Source organism: Bos grunniens, chromosome 8, assembly GCF_055505025.1.
Source record: "Bos grunniens cultivar Pamir isolate PY7600 chromosome 8, Bosgru_T2T1.0, whole genome shotgun sequence".
Taxonomy (NCBI): domain Eukaryota; kingdom Metazoa; phylum Chordata; class Mammalia; order Artiodactyla; family Bovidae; genus Bos; species Bos grunniens.
Window position 1 is genome coordinate 103,104,643 of NC_141172.1, and position 14,945 is coordinate 103,119,587.

The window sequence follows — 14,945 nt, forward strand, 5'->3', positions numbered from 1 at the left end:
CCCCATCTGGGCAGTGGGGCTCCTCCTCTGAGCCCCCTCTCACTGGGCCATGGTTTCTTGCAGGGTCCAAAGGGCGACAAAGGCAGCCGCGGGGACTTGGTGAGTGGACGGGCTGGTGGGCAGTGTGGTGGGCGGGGGCAGGGGGGCGGCACGGCTCAATCTGCTCCTCTAACTCTGTCTCCCTGCTTCTGTCCCCCTCCAGGGATTGCAAGGTCCGAGGGTGAGTGGGCTGGGCTGTGAGGGCTGGGGGGATGGTGGAGTCAGGGGGGCGGGCACTCTGGGCTTTCCTGCCCGTGACCAGTCATGTCCTGGGACCTCGATCTGTACGCAGGTGGCCACGGTGCCTGGGTCTCAGGAGGAGGCCTGGGCGGGGTCGGGGGATGAGAGGCCTTTGAGCGGGGCCTCACTGTTCTTCTCTTCCTCCAGGGTCCTCCCGGTCCCAGAGGGCAGCCCGGCCCACCGGTAGGTATTGTGTGCTCCCCTTGAATTGTAGGGCAGCTGGTGGGACCCCAGGCTGTGTTGGCGGCCTTCATAGGACTGGCCCTGACTTCACAGGCCAGGCCTCTGGGATAGTACAGCTCAGCCCGGGTGGTGCCAGGCAGAGACCAGGGTGGTGGGTTCTCTCATGCCCTGAGAGCCCCTCCCAGCTCCTGACAGCCCCTGGGACTGCAGTACACAGTCCCTGCCAGACACAGACCCAGCCTCTTCTTTTGCAGGGTCCTCCACGGAGCACTATCCACTTCGTAAGTTGGAGAACTTCCTCTGCGGTCTGCTTGGAGTAAGGCCTGGGGTGTGGTGGGGGAGGGATGACAACAGACCCCTCCCTGGCCCAGGGCCGCCCACGCCCCATCCTTCCTCACTCCATACTGAACCCTGACCCCTGCACTGAGGGGCAGGAAACCCAGGTATTAGCCAGAATGCACCCCGGCCAGTGGATCCAGGAAGACCTCCCTCCACTGGCTCCAGGCCCTGTTGGCCCACTCTATGCCGTTCCACTGACAGATCTTTAAGCTTCTGGTACTGATTCCAGCCCCTGAGTTTTGGGAAGGGAGCTGCCCCACACCAGTGAGCAATTTGGGGGACACCAGCTGGGTGTCCTAGAATTTAATTCAGTCCTGACACTACTTGGAGCAGCATCAGATTCCACGGGTTGAGGGCTCAGTCCTTCAAGATCGCTGCTGGCTCCCCAACCCAGGACTCCACACCTCCATCCCTCCCCCCATTCCCTGCCTCTCTTCCGATGCCAGTGGCAAATCCAGGTCTCATTTGTGCTTCTGACCAACTAGCTATAGACCAAAAGTTCCCACCAGGCCCTCCTTGGCATCTGTTAATTTGCTAGGGCAGCTCACAGAACTCAGAGACACATTCTACCTACCAGATTAGTGGCTTATTATAAAAGGCTGTAACTCACATGTGTCATTTTGGACTTCCCTTCTCAGCGGGTAAAGAATCCACCTGCAATGCAGGAGACACAAGAGATGCAGGTTTGTTCCCTTGGTTGGGAAAATCCCCTGGAGGAGGAAATGGCAACCCACCCCAGTATTTTGCCTGGAGAACCCCATGGACAGAGGAGCCTGGTGGGCTGCCTTCCATAGAGTTGCAGAGAGTTGGATGCGACTGAGCGCAGGCACAGAGGAGCAGCCGGATGGAGGTTGTGCATCATCAAGCAAGGCATGGGGACGGGCCACGAGCTTCTGTGTCTATTCTGAATCTGCACCTGTTCACCAAGCTGGGAGCCCTCCGAACCCAGTCCTTTTAGGATTTTCTGGGGGCTTCGTTACACAGACACAATTGATTAAGTCATCGGCGATGGCAATTGACTCAGTCTCCAGCCGCTCTCCCCTCCTTGGAGGCTGTGGGACTGGTAACTGAAAGTTGCAACCCTCTGATCACATGGTTGGTTCCGGAGACCACCAGCCCCTACCCTTAGGTTACTTAGGAGCTTTCCAAAAGTCATCTCATGAACACAGCAAAAGATACCCTATTTCAGAAAATTCCAAGGGTTTTCGGAGCTCTGTGCCAGGAACCGGATTGAAGACCAAGTATAGATTTCTTATTGTGCATCACCGCATGACAGAGTCTGTCCAGCTCAGATTCTGAGTCCAAGAGGGTCAGGCAAGGTTGCAGGTTGGGCCCCAGTGCTCCTCCCTGGCTTGAATGAAAATACATCCCCCCCTCACAAGCCCTTTGGCAGTCTGTCCACATTTGATCATGGTCCCAGTTGACTGTTAGAAGCAAGCCCCGACCGCGTCCCAGGGAATGGCCAAGGGGAAGGACTGCATGGAGAAGGAGCCCCGGCCATGAGCAGCTTGAATCCTTGCTCTCTGTCCTCGCTGTCCGTCCCTCTGTCTCATCCATGAAACTAGAGTGACAGCCCTGGCCTCTTCCTCTACATCCTTCCTTCTTCAGTAAGGAAGCAAACTAGGAGGAAATTAAGGGATCTAGGGAAAGACTTTTCCCTCTTAAAAAAAAAAAAGGAAAACGAGAGGATTTTTATTTTTTGAATAATAACTAATAGATTCAGTGCTTGTTGTATGCCATATAACATTCGTAGTGCTTTTCTGGAATTCCCTTGTGGTCTGGTGGTTAGGACCCCACGCTTTCACTGCTGAGGGCTCGGGCTCAGTCTCTGAGCCCTAATCAGGGAATTAGGATTTCTCAGGCTGTGTGGGGAGGCAAAAAAAAAAAAAGAAGTGCTTTTCGTGTGTTCTGCTGTTTAGTCACTAAGTCTTGTGACTCTTTGCAACCCCATGGATTGTAGCTTGCCAGACTTCTCTGTCCATGGGATTTTCCAGGTGAGAATACTGGAGTGGGTCACCATTTCCTTTTCCAGGGGATCTTCCCGATCCAGGGATCAAACCCAGTCTCCTGTGTCTTCCTGCATTGTAGGCGGATTCTTTACCTTGAAATCATTTATTCCTCTCAACAGTTCTGAGTTTTATTATCAGGATGAGAGAACCAAGTTTAAGCAACTTGCCCAGATTGTACAGTTAGTAAGTTGCAAGGCTTGGGATCTGAACTTGAGAAGGACTGCCGGAGTCCTAGCTCCAGACCCCAACCCTGGGGCTTTACTCACTGTCAGATCTTCCCCCTTCTCTATATTCATGATGAGGTCATACAGCTGTGTTTCTGGGAAGCCCAGTGCCAGGACTGGAGGTGCAAGTGGAAGTGAGACACTTACAGTGCAAAGGGGAGACCCCGGGGCTGTGGGAATGTAGAAGGTGGGGTCCACACCCAGCCTGGGGGCATCGGGAGAGAGTTCCCATCGCAGGGTGGTATCTATAGGATGCGTGCAGGGCAGGCTTTCTCACCCACAGTGCTGTGGACATTTGGAACCAGACGATTCTTTGCTGTGAGTGATTGTCCTGTGCATCGGAGGATGTGTAGCCACAGCCTGGCTTCCAGCCACTGCATCCCAGTAGCACTGCCTGCTCCAGTTGTGACAGCCCCTGAAGTCTCGAGATATTGCCAGATGCCCTCTAGGGGGCAGCATCAGCCCTGGCTGAGAACCACTGGAACAGTAGATGGAACGATGGAGGAAGGGAACAGGCAAATGGGAGCCGCGCGTTCAGAGGCGTGGTGGCTAAACAGAGCACGCACTTAGGGACTGAGAAGTGCGATAGTGTGTCTGGTGCGCGGAGCACCCGTGGGAGACAGAGAGAGGCAGGGCTGGAGCACACAGCACGCAGGCCACTGCCAGGAGTTTGGACTTAATCTTGGGGGTGACAGAGCGCTATGGAAGTGCCTGGAGGAAATTAGTGGAAGCATCTGTTTGCAAGGGGAGGAAGAACAGAGTTCCCCAGAAGGCATGCTATTGGCCAGGATCCCACTAGGGAAGGTGGGGTGGGAGGGCCCTTGCTCAGACCCTGGGACTCCTGCTCGGTGGGGGCCAGGAGGCACACCCTGTCTTCTCTCTGCGCAGCAACAAGATGACCTTGGGGCAGCTTTCCAGACGTGGATGGACACAAGTGGAGCACTGAGAGCAGAGGTGCCACCCGGGGCCCTGCCCACGTGGGGTCCCTTCCTTGGGGGGGGTGCAGAAATGATGACCCACATGTGGTCAGTGGCCTCCACGTGACCCACACTGAGCAATTCACAGCCAGCAAGTGACCCAGAAGCAGGGCCGAGGCCTTTTGCTCTCCTCCTGAGTCAGGTAGAGATGTCAGAAGCAGCTTCTTGGTTCAGTCCCAGAATCCACCAGAGGCAGGAAACTTGTCCACAGGCTCTGCTAAGACCCTGGCCAGTGGTCAGCTCAGCACTAGGATACAAGGCTGAACAGGGCCCTGGGTATTCTCTGGTCAAACCCTGTCAAGAGTGTCCTTTGCTGAGTTGCTTTCCCCCCACGATGGGGGACTCACTACCTATCAGCTCCGATCGCCAGGCTTTTCCATTTGTGCCCTGAGTGCTCTCTCCAGGCTCATGAGCCAGGGGAAGGGCAGATAGACAAGCTTGTCATGTTCCTTCCATTCTGGGGAGTGGGGGACGGGGTAGTCAGTGGAAAGTAAGTCCTTCACCAAGTCCTTCCTGAGGGATTTGGGACCCCTTCCTTGACTCCTCGCTCACAGGACCCTCCTATTCGGCAGCAGAAGCCAGGCTGACTGTCCACATCTCTCAAGCCCCCAGGCCCTCTAGGTAGATCTGCCCCTGGCCACCGCTGGTCCCCAGTTTCTTTATTTGTTAAGTGGAGGGACACCCAAGCATAGCCCCTGCAGGGAGCTCAGATGTCTCCTTAGTGGCAAGAACTTGGGGCAGTGGAGGCTTAGAGCTCCAGCCGGACAAGGACCTCAAGGGCCCGACGGCCACCCTCTTTTCTCACAACAGGGTTACAGCCATCCGGACCGGCTGGTGCTGGACCAGGGAGGGGAGATCTTTAAAACCTTACACTACCTCAGCAACCTCATCCAGAGCATTAAGACGCCCCTGGGCACCAAAGAGAACCCCGCCCGGGTCTGCCGGGACCTCATGGACTGTGAGCAGAAGATGGTGGATGGTACGAGGGCCGGTGGGGTCTGTCTCAAGCGAGGGCTTCCCGGCCCCAGGGGTGGGGCAGGGCGGGGCAGGGGATTCCAGGAGGAGCTAAAGAGATGGTTAACCGCTCTAAGACAGAGCAATTAGCCATTAGGTTCTCCGGTCAACTGGGCCGAGTGTCTGTCCTTGGGGAGGCAGTCATATATTCACTCAACAAACAGTCACAGAGCCCCGCAGTGTGCCAGGCACTGAGCCTCCTGGGGCATGGGGATATGGACGGGTCCCACCCTTCCAGAGTTGAACCCACAGATCCACAAGCTGGGGATGACCATTTCCCTGCAATGGGCCAAGAGCTTTGGCAGAAAAAGGCCCCAGGGCCAGGAAGGCCCCCATCGTAGCTCCCCTGGAGAGCCAGGATTCCCAGTTTCTGTCCTCTGCACCTCATCCAACTCTCCTCTCTCTCTGTGAGCTGTGTGGTGCCTTGGAAGGACGACAGTTTTAGAGGCGGACAGACCTGAGTTCAAATGTCCGTCCTGCCTCCGACCTGCTCTGTGAGCTGGGTGAGCCACCCTTCTCTCTGCTGCGTGAGAAGGCTGTCCTACTCTATCAGCTGTGGGGCCTGTGGCTCCTTGGGAACCCAGAAGGGGAAGCCAGGTGCCAGCAGAGCTTCCTGGTTGATGGGATAGAAGCCCTGACTCCCACCAAGTTCTGGGAGGATCAGAGCCTTGGCAGTAAAACATTTCAATTAAATCCCTAAATCCCTCGGGCAAGTGGCTCAGCTTCTCTCAACCTGTAGTCCTTTCTGGAAAATGATACTTACCAGTGGCGACAGGGGGATACTTCCCATGTGGCCTCTCTGGAGACTCTGCCAGCTCTGAGCTCTGCAGAGAGTTTCCTTCCATCACTACGGCTCACAGAATCCCTTTTCTGCTCCACCTCCCTGACTTCATGTCCAGCTGGGACTCAGAGGGTGACCAGGTGTCAGATTCACCTGTAGAACCAAGCCTGGGGTTCCTCCCCACATACATACACAGCCCCCCATCCCATGTCGCCTATAGGTACCTACTGGGTGGATCCTAACCTTGGCTGCTCGTCCGACACCATCGAAGTCTCCTGCAACTTCACACATGGTGGACAGACGTGTCTCAAGCCCATCACGGCCTCCAAGGTATCCGTCTGCTCCCCAGCGCTCACTGGCTTGCTCTCTCTACACCCTTTGCCCCCCTGCCCTGGACCACAGTCCATCCAGGCTTGTGACTGAGCCTTAACTATCTTGCTACATAGCCTCGGGAAAATCATCTCCTCTTTCTGAACCCCAGTTCCTCATCTCTGCATTTGGTTTCCAAATCCTTTTGTGTTGGGTGATGCTGATGGTTCTGTCTTCAAATAGAACTTTCTGCCTAATGTCTAAGACACAGCAGTTAGCCAAGCTGGCTTGGCTTGGACAACTATGACCGTAAGCACAAAACAAGTCAGCGAGATGATCCCCTGGGGCCTGTGTTCTGGGGTTGTGTATGCAAATATGTAGCTCATGTTTGGTGCCCACGTACCTGCGATGGTCTCTGGGCTGAGAATTTTAGGTGGCCCAGGGCAACTCCAACAAACCACAGTGTGCAGCAGCGGGTGGAACATAACCACGCCCCCGGCTAGGGAACCCCTCGCTGGAGGGTGGGTCTGTAGTTGCAGCAAGTCCTCCCTATGAGACAATTCAAGCTGCAGAGAAAAGGGTTTCTCTGGCTGCAGGAGAGGTGGGACTCCAGCGCCCCCCAGGGGAAGCTCCGGAAAGTACCTTGTCCTGACCATGGCAGACCCAGAGTCTGAACATCCATAGCCCAGCCAGCTGGGTAACAAGTCCTGGCTGGGTCCCCACCATGGGCCAGGCACTGAGCCAGGTGCTGGGCTCAACAGGAAATATGGCAGCCTCCACAAGCAGAGCTCACAGTCCAACAGGCCCTTTCCCCTCTGACACGGAGGGTCAGCAGCTTCGTGGCAAACCCACCTGGCAGACGGGTGAGGCTGGCACCTGGATTGGCAATGCGACTGCCCATCTGAGTCGCCATCCCCATCAGGAACAATGAACCACTGTCCTGGGCTGGCCTCAGCCTAATGATAACCAGTGTTGTGGCTGGACCAGCCTCCCTGATTTTTCTTAAGGTTGCAAAATGCCCTCCAGCAATAACCACCCAGAAACAGGAAAAAAAAAAAAATGTAGAAAGGTTATTACTTACGGGACCTGGAAATTACAGCATACCTGGGACGGCACAGTGAGGTCTCTGGTAGAGAGAGAAAGGGACAGTGCATCTCCTTGTATTGGAGGAGGAGGAGGCTAGGATTTCATAGGTTCAGTCTGTGCTGGTGAATTTAAAACCTAAGGGTGGGAATTTAAAGCAGAAGAGAAAAAATAAGTGATCCCAACGGTTGTTGAAATCAACCAGAGCTCTAATACAAAGGAGCCGCAGTGTTGGGAGGTGGCCCAGCCCTTCCAGGGTTAGTCTGTGGGGCTGGCAATGTGTTTATTGGAGATAACCTTCTTTGAAGTGTGTGCCTCAGCGATCAGAGCCTAACTCAGGCACTTGCATCACACAAAAAAGGAGACAACACAACGGTCAGGGCTTATACTACCATCTGCCCTGTGATGCCCTGTGATGTGAGACATCAGAGTCAATGGTGAGGATATTTAACCTCCTGGGTAGCTGATATGTTAAAAGTCAGGGGTAAGGCACCTTGAAACCCAGAAAATACACATCTGAACAGGATCACAGTAGAAAATCTGTAATTATTATAGAGGCAATAGTCTGAAATTCAGTCGGAAGCCATTGTCCCAAACTCGAAGGATCCCGTAATGAAACTAAGTCAGTGATCTGAGGGGCCCCAGAATCTGTTCCAAGATTTCTGTAATATTATGAAGCATTTATACATCTTGGACATCGTGTGTAAGTAGGTCAGTCTGAATCTATCCTGAGTAGGGAGATTGTTTCATATCTCATCTAACCAATCTCTCGGTCCCGAGAATAGGTCAATTCAGTAAAAGAGTAGTATCTTATCTCAGGAGGCAGTGATACCCAAGTAAGGTACAGTACAGGTAATCGGGTATTTAATAAGAGGCATCTGTATGGAAACAAAAAAAGTCAAGAACTCCCTGGCAGTCCAGTGGTTAGGACTTGGCGTTTTCATTGCCATGGTCCTGGGTTCAATCCCTGGTTGAGAAACTAAGATCCCACAAGAGGCATGATGTGGCCAAAACAAAAAAAAGTCAATGATTGGAGAAGATTATAGTCCCACTTTTTGAGTTCTAAAGGTGCTAGTCAAGAAGATTTCTAGATGTTGGGCTCCAAACATCTTCAGGTGGAGTGAGGGCAGACAGAGGCAGTCTGATAGGTTTCCTTGGGTTGCAGTTTGAATGTGCCTGGTGATCTTTCTGACTGGCCCACATGGCAACGGGCATGAAGATTGTCCATACCTGCACAGTTGTGATGATCTCTCTGCAGTTTATATTATGTTAGCCCAGTGTAGCTTGCATGGCTTTGGGAAGAGTGCAATCTTCATTTTCAATAGAAAATGAAATCAGAAGGGTGGGAGAAAAACTGGAAACATTAGTTTGGAGAGTTGTAGCTAGATATTGGAGGAGCCAAGAAGAATTCAGCATCCTGTCCAATTTACAGGTAGAAAGCAAAGTCTCAGATGATTAACAGAACTAGAATCCAATGTCCACAACCGTGTGTCATAGTTTCTATTGAAACAATTTTTCTCTGTGCAGTCATCCCCATTTCTACTAAAGAGAGCCATAGAAAGACTAATTTGTTAGCAAATTAAGTCTAGTTTCAACAAATGTGGTTATTCACACAAGCGCAGCTAGAAAAGCGATTGACAGCATGAGCTCTTTGCTGCTTTGCTGAAACCTTTCATAAGGAGTCTCAGGTTGAATTTTAGAAGCTTCTTCAGGGCAAGAAACCAAGATCTAACCATCAGACTTTGCCTAGAATACCTGTAAATTTGGGTAAATTCCTCTCTTCTCAAAGTGCCTAAAATATCTTCTGATTCCTGTAACTGCCAGGAAGTAGCCTTCCTTACTCACCTGATAAAGACTGCTGGGAACCCTATAGTCAAGGTAACAGACCAATTTTTCCAAGGGCCTTTATTGGCTCCATGAAGTCAACCTTAGTTCCTTAAGTGATCTGGTCATATCAGAGTCTGTATATATATATATATATGCTGTTGCTGCTGCTAAGTCACTTCAGTCGTGTCCGACTCTGTGCGACCCCATAGACAGCAGCCCACCAGGCTCTGCCATCCCTGGGATTCTCCAGGCAAGAACACTGGAGTGGGTTGCCATTTCCTTCTCCATTGCATGAAAATGAAAAGTGAAAGTGAAGTCGCTCAGTCGCGTCCGACTCGTAGCAACCCCATGGACTGCAGCCCACCAGGCTCCTCCATCCATGGGATTTTCCAGGCAAGAGTACTGGAGTGGCTTGCCATTGCCTTCTCCAAGATATAGATATAGATATAGATATATATCTCAAATACGACAATCTAGTCAAAGCCTTGTTGATAACCGGTATTTCCAATCATTGTTCTGTTACAAGAACAGAGTCTTACTGAGCTTATGCAAATAACTATACTGCCATGAAAATAAGAATACTCATAGAGCGAATTCTAGAAGGATCGGGCAGGGAGAAACAGCAATTATTTCATCTTTGTTCACAAAGGTGTACTTCCCCAAATTGTTGTAAGTCATTGCTAGCTTTAGTCTTAAACATGGAAACAAAGATTAATAACTGCCAAACAAAAGTCATAAAACATTATAATCACCCTCATCAGTTCATTCAGTCCTATGCAGTTGATCACCGATCTTGATCTTTTGTTAGCAGTTTCATAAATCCAGTTTTTCCTTCAGTTCAGTTCAATTCAGTCGCTCAGTCGTGTCCAACTCTTTGCAACCCCATGAATTGCAGCACGCCAGGCCTCCCTGTCCATCACCATCTACCGGAGTTCACGCAAACTCACGTCCATCGAGTCGGTGATGCCATCCAGCCATCTCATCCTCTGTCGTCCCCTTTTCCTCCTGCCCCCAATCCCTCCCAGCATCAGAGTCTTTTCCAATGAGTCAACACTTCACATGAGGTGGCCAAAGTACTGGAATTTCAGCTTTAGCATCATTCCTTCCAAAGAACACCCAGGGCTGATCTCCTTTAGAATGGACTGGTTGGATCTCCTTGCAGTCCAAGGGACTCTCAAGAGTCTTCTCCAGCACCACATTTCAAAAGCATCAATTCTTCAGTGCTCAGCTTTCTTCACAGTCCAACCCTCATAAATCCTTGCCCATTCAGTTCAGTTCAGTTGCTCAGTCGTGTCCAACTCTTTGAGACCCCATGAATCACAGCATGCCAGGCCTCCCTGTCCATTCAGTGGTATTATTTAAAAGTTATCAAAAATCTGTACTTGTCAGACTCCTGTCCATGAATCTGAAGATGGAGCACTTTCGCAAAGGCATCAGAGTAAAGCAATAATTATAAATAACAAAAGAAATGATATTTTTTATGCCCACAGTTAAAGATCTGATGAGAGTTCATTATGATGAAGTTGACAAGGAAAATTTTGTTATTTCTGTGACACACAACATTTTAAGATAACTGGAGTTATGTTGGATAACATTAGATATCAGAATTTTAGGAATTTCATATGATTTCTTGAATATTGTATTAACAAAATATATCCATTTGAGGATATCCATAAAGAAGATGTAGCATTATTTCCTGCTGCTGCTGCTGAGCCACTTCAGTCATGTCTGACTCTGTGCGACCCCATAGACGGCAGCCCACCAGGCTCCCCCGTCCCTGGGATTCTCCAGGCAAGAACACTGGAGTGGGTTGCCATTTCCTTCTCCAATGCATGAAAGTGAGAAGTGAAAGTGAAGTCACTCAGTCATGTCCGACTCTAGCGACCCCATGGACTGCAGCCTACCAGGCTCCTCCATCCATGGGATTCTCCAGGCAAGAGTACTGGAGTGGGGTGCCATTGCCTTCTCCGAGCCTACTTGACAATATTTCCCATGTGATTTAACATATTAAATAAGCCTAATTAGTTTAGTGTCTCTCTTTTTATTAGGAAAGAGAAGGATATTTTGAGATGTTCCAAGGATCCTCTGGAAAACCCCAAAGTTACTTCCAGATCAAAAAAACTTCATTTAGAATTTGACTTGCAGAAGTTTGTCAAAAATATCAAAGATTTTCAACACTTGATTACAAAGAACCACAGATCATTATTTTTAAAAATGCTTAATTATCTACTTAGCTGAAGTGACAAAGGATTTTAAAAGCAAATACAGAAAGTTCCATAGTTGTGAGCAAAAGTTAGCTGTTTTGGTATTGAGAAGACTGTTTTCTAGGTAATTAAAGATCCAATTAAGACAACATGAAGCTCAGGCGATTATTCTGATAAAACACAAAATCTTTGCTTTCTAGCCAGATTACTTAAAAAGTAAAGAATAACTTTTCATACTTTTAACCGGAGCAGATCAATACTCCAATCAAATGTATCCTTTTAGCAAATGAAAGAGAATTACATAAGAACATTATTGATATTATTTTTTTAAAAGCCTCTTGTACTAACAATCCAATTTTAGCCAACTTGACTACATAAAAAAATTCTTTTTCTCTCTTCTGACAATATGATTAAACTATCTATAAAATCTTCATTAGACAGTAGACAAAGTCAGCCATCATCCCAAGCTAATTTTTTTTGTAATAAAAATAACATGGATTTATTTGGCTAGTAAACACTGGAAAAGTTGTCTATCTGCAGTATATTTGATGCTGTTAACTCTGAAGAACTACCTATTTTAATTAAAACAAATGTAGGCTAGCTTTTATTTACCAAAGATTATCCCAGATCACTTGAACTTGAAAAACATTTGGATTAGTTTCTTTATTTCTGAATGGTTGGAGTAACTAATTCATAAGTGCTTATTTTTAAGCCAATTAAACAGAGCTCTTTTACACATTAACTTTGGCTATACCATTCAGAGATAGAGAGAAAAAAAGTCACATATTCATCCAGCACCTAATGCTTTCTACCAATATTTGTGGAGATGACTTAAGATCTGTATTTGTTCCTGACAAGTAATCTTAAGGAGGCTGTGGACTAGATTTTGAGTAAGAGAGCTTTTATAGCAGTTTGCATTTTGAAAGGTCCCTTTCTCTGTTGTTTTATTTCTTTTTTTTCAGCCTCAGACAATTGTAGGCAGAGCTTTAGTTACCTCCTGGGGTGTTTCCATTTCAAAGATTTAATCTTCAAGGGACAGAGAAAGAATGTAAATTTTCTCCTAGGAGTTTTAGTCCCTTTTGTACGGTTTTGGCAGTTCCAATAAAATGTTGTAGTACTGCCCTGTAATTAGGGTAGTGCTCTATTAAAATAATTCCCTGGGTCAAATGGGGCCTCTTTGGAGTTGAAAATGAAGAGGGGGTCATCTGGATAACCACAGCTGTGGAAATGGTAAACGCACTAGATCAGGCCAATTTTGTGCAGCAGGAGATGGGCCTCATCTTAATGTTTTCCATTCACTGCGAGCCTTAGCAGTGATCACTGTGAGGGAAGGATGCAACCATGCCAAGAATGAACGTCCAGGAGAGCGGAGGCCCTGGTGGAGTATCAGTGATCTAAGGTCCTTTGCCTTCCCAGCTCCCTCTTTCTTATCCAAGATGGCTAGATAACCCTTTTCAGCTTTTCCCTTAAGGGGTGCATTATAGGGTGTGTTTCTTAGTTCTGCCTTGTTCAGGGGAAAGCCCAGGGAGCTGAAGATCTTGGAGGAAGTGAGCGTATAGCCCAGATGGATCTTTAAGAAAAATTACGGATTTTAGGGTCTTTAGAGATATTGGTCAGTTGATACATTTTGGCAGCCTTGAATAACAACAATATAGCCAAATAGCAAATTAGCTCCTTTCTTTCCATCCTACTGCATAAAATATTTAAGAAAAATTTGAATTTCATTTAAGGTATAGTTTTTCATCTCAGTTTCTACTTCTTGATTTTCTCCTATTATCTTAATCCAAAGTGGGTTACAGGAAAAGTTTGGATGGCAGCACTGTGAACCGCCTTCACAGCTGGCCACTTTCCTTCCCAGGGTGTTCCAAGAGACCTCTTCGGGATTGAGGTCTGAGTCCACTCACATGTGTGTGCAGGGTCTTTGGGAAAAGCCCTCAGGCCCCTGGACTGTGATATCAGAGACTAGGCATGTTGGTATGCCCCCAGGATGCTTCCATGGGGTCTTGCATTTATCAAGAAACCCCCTCAGGGTTCTTAGGAGATGCTGACATCAGATGTTTAGGACATTTATATTTGTCCATTAATTCTTTTAGTAACATCACACCAGGGATAGGAGCCATAATACCCCATTGGGTCAGGGATGAAGAATGACAGCGATGAGTGAAGCTTGGACCATGGAGACCGTAGATCTCTGTTATGTCTTCTGTTTGGTGGTCCATTGGTTTCCAGTTGCAAGGCTATTTCACTTTTCTGGCACAACCACCAACTCTATGGTCGTAGGTGGAGTTCTCCTATCCTCCCCATGTACAGGAGTATTCTCTTATGCCTTTATCCCAGAACCTTTCCTCGGGCTGTGACACAGCCTTGTGATCCAATCCGCTGTCCTTAACTCTGCCCCTGAGGCGTGGAGGACCTGTTGCTGTTGTTTAGTCGCTAGCTTGTGTCCGACTCTTTTTCCACCCCATGGACTGTAGCCCGCCAGGTCCCTCTGTCCATGGGATTTCCCAGGCAAGAATACAGGGGTGGGTTCCCATTTCCTTCTCCAGGGGATCTTCCCAACCCAGGGATCTAACTCACCCAGAGGACCTTTATACACATTAATTGTCAATTAAGGCCTTTACTGGACCATAAACAAAGCTGAGTGTCGAAGAACTGATGCTTTTGTCTTGTGGTGCTGGAGAAGACTCTTGAGAGTCCCTTGGACTGTGAGGAGATCCAACCCGTCAATCCTAAAGGAAATCAACCCTGAATATTTATTGGAAGGACTGATGCTGAAGCTGAAGCTCTAATACTTTGACTACCTGATGCGAAGAGCTTTCATTAGAAAAGACCCTGATTCTGAGAAAAATTGAAGCCAGGAGTAGACGAGATGACAGAGGATGAAATGGTTGGATGGCATCACTGACTTAAGGCACAGGAGTTTGAGCAGGCTTCAGGAGATGGTGAAGGACAGGGAAGCCTGGCGTGCTTCAGTCCATGGGGTCGCAAAGAGTCAGGCATGACCGAGCAACTAAACAACAAGGCCATTATAATCAGTGGTCTCAGTGGCTAGTAAGAGCCTATGGCCTTGATCACATTGCTCTGGGAATACTGTTGGATTATCAAGGTGAAAGGTTGTTGTTGAATCACGCGAAGACACCGGGATTCTTGGCCCCCGGAAGAGAAGAATTCAATCCGGAGCCAGAGACGAGGCTTGATCGCTCAGAGCTTTTGTGTAATAAAGTTTTATTAAAGTATAAAGGAGATAGAGAAGGCTTCTGACATAGGCATCAGAAGGGGGCAGAAAGAGTACCCGCTTGCTAGTGTTAGCAATGAAGTTATATACTCTCCAATGAATCCAAAGAATGTCTGGAGGTTGTAAAGACCTCACCAGACCTACTCCCATAATTTACATTTTAAGATAACAGAATTAGCCAGAAGGTTTAATCCAAAGACTGTCCTCAGGCAGGATACATCCTTGTAAAGACCAGGTCTACTCCCATAATTTACATTTTAAGATAACAGAAGGTTTAATCCAGAGACTGTCCTTAATCCAGAGACTGTCCTCAGGCAGGATACATTATTGTTATATAATCCTAAGGAATGTAGAGAAGGAAAAAAAAGTTTGTCCTTTCTTCCTCCTTGAGAATTCCAGACCCCTCTCTCCTTGGGGACTCCTAGACTCCTTATCAACCTGCCTAGGCAATGACTCTCTCAAAGGCAGGCGTGACCTTTTG

The 14,945-nt window shown here is 48.5% G+C and overlaps 1 protein-coding gene across 6 annotated transcripts in view; it reads left to right on the plus strand.

The window, feature by feature from the left end:
- COL27A1 (collagen type XXVII alpha 1 chain) overlaps positions 1–14,945 on the plus strand; it is a 153,205-nt gene that overhangs the window by 133,397 nt on the left and 4,863 nt on the right. For 5 of the 6 annotated variants that reach the window (XM_086413851.1, XM_086413850.1, XM_086413853.1 and 2 more), the window contains 8 exons: positions 64–99; positions 203–220; positions 427–462; positions 717–743; positions 1,440–1,484; positions 3,923–3,988; positions 4,822–4,990; positions 6,027–6,136. In XM_086413851.1, coding sequence (XP_086269977.1) covers positions 64–99; positions 203–220; positions 427–462; positions 717–743; positions 1,440–1,484; positions 3,923–3,988; positions 4,822–4,990; positions 6,027–6,136 — 507 coding nt within the window. The remainder of the gene's footprint in view (positions 1–63; positions 100–202; positions 221–426; positions 463–716; positions 744–1,439; positions 1,485–3,922; positions 3,989–4,821; positions 4,991–6,026; positions 6,137–14,945) is intronic. The other variant, XM_086413852.1, reaches the window with a different exon arrangement.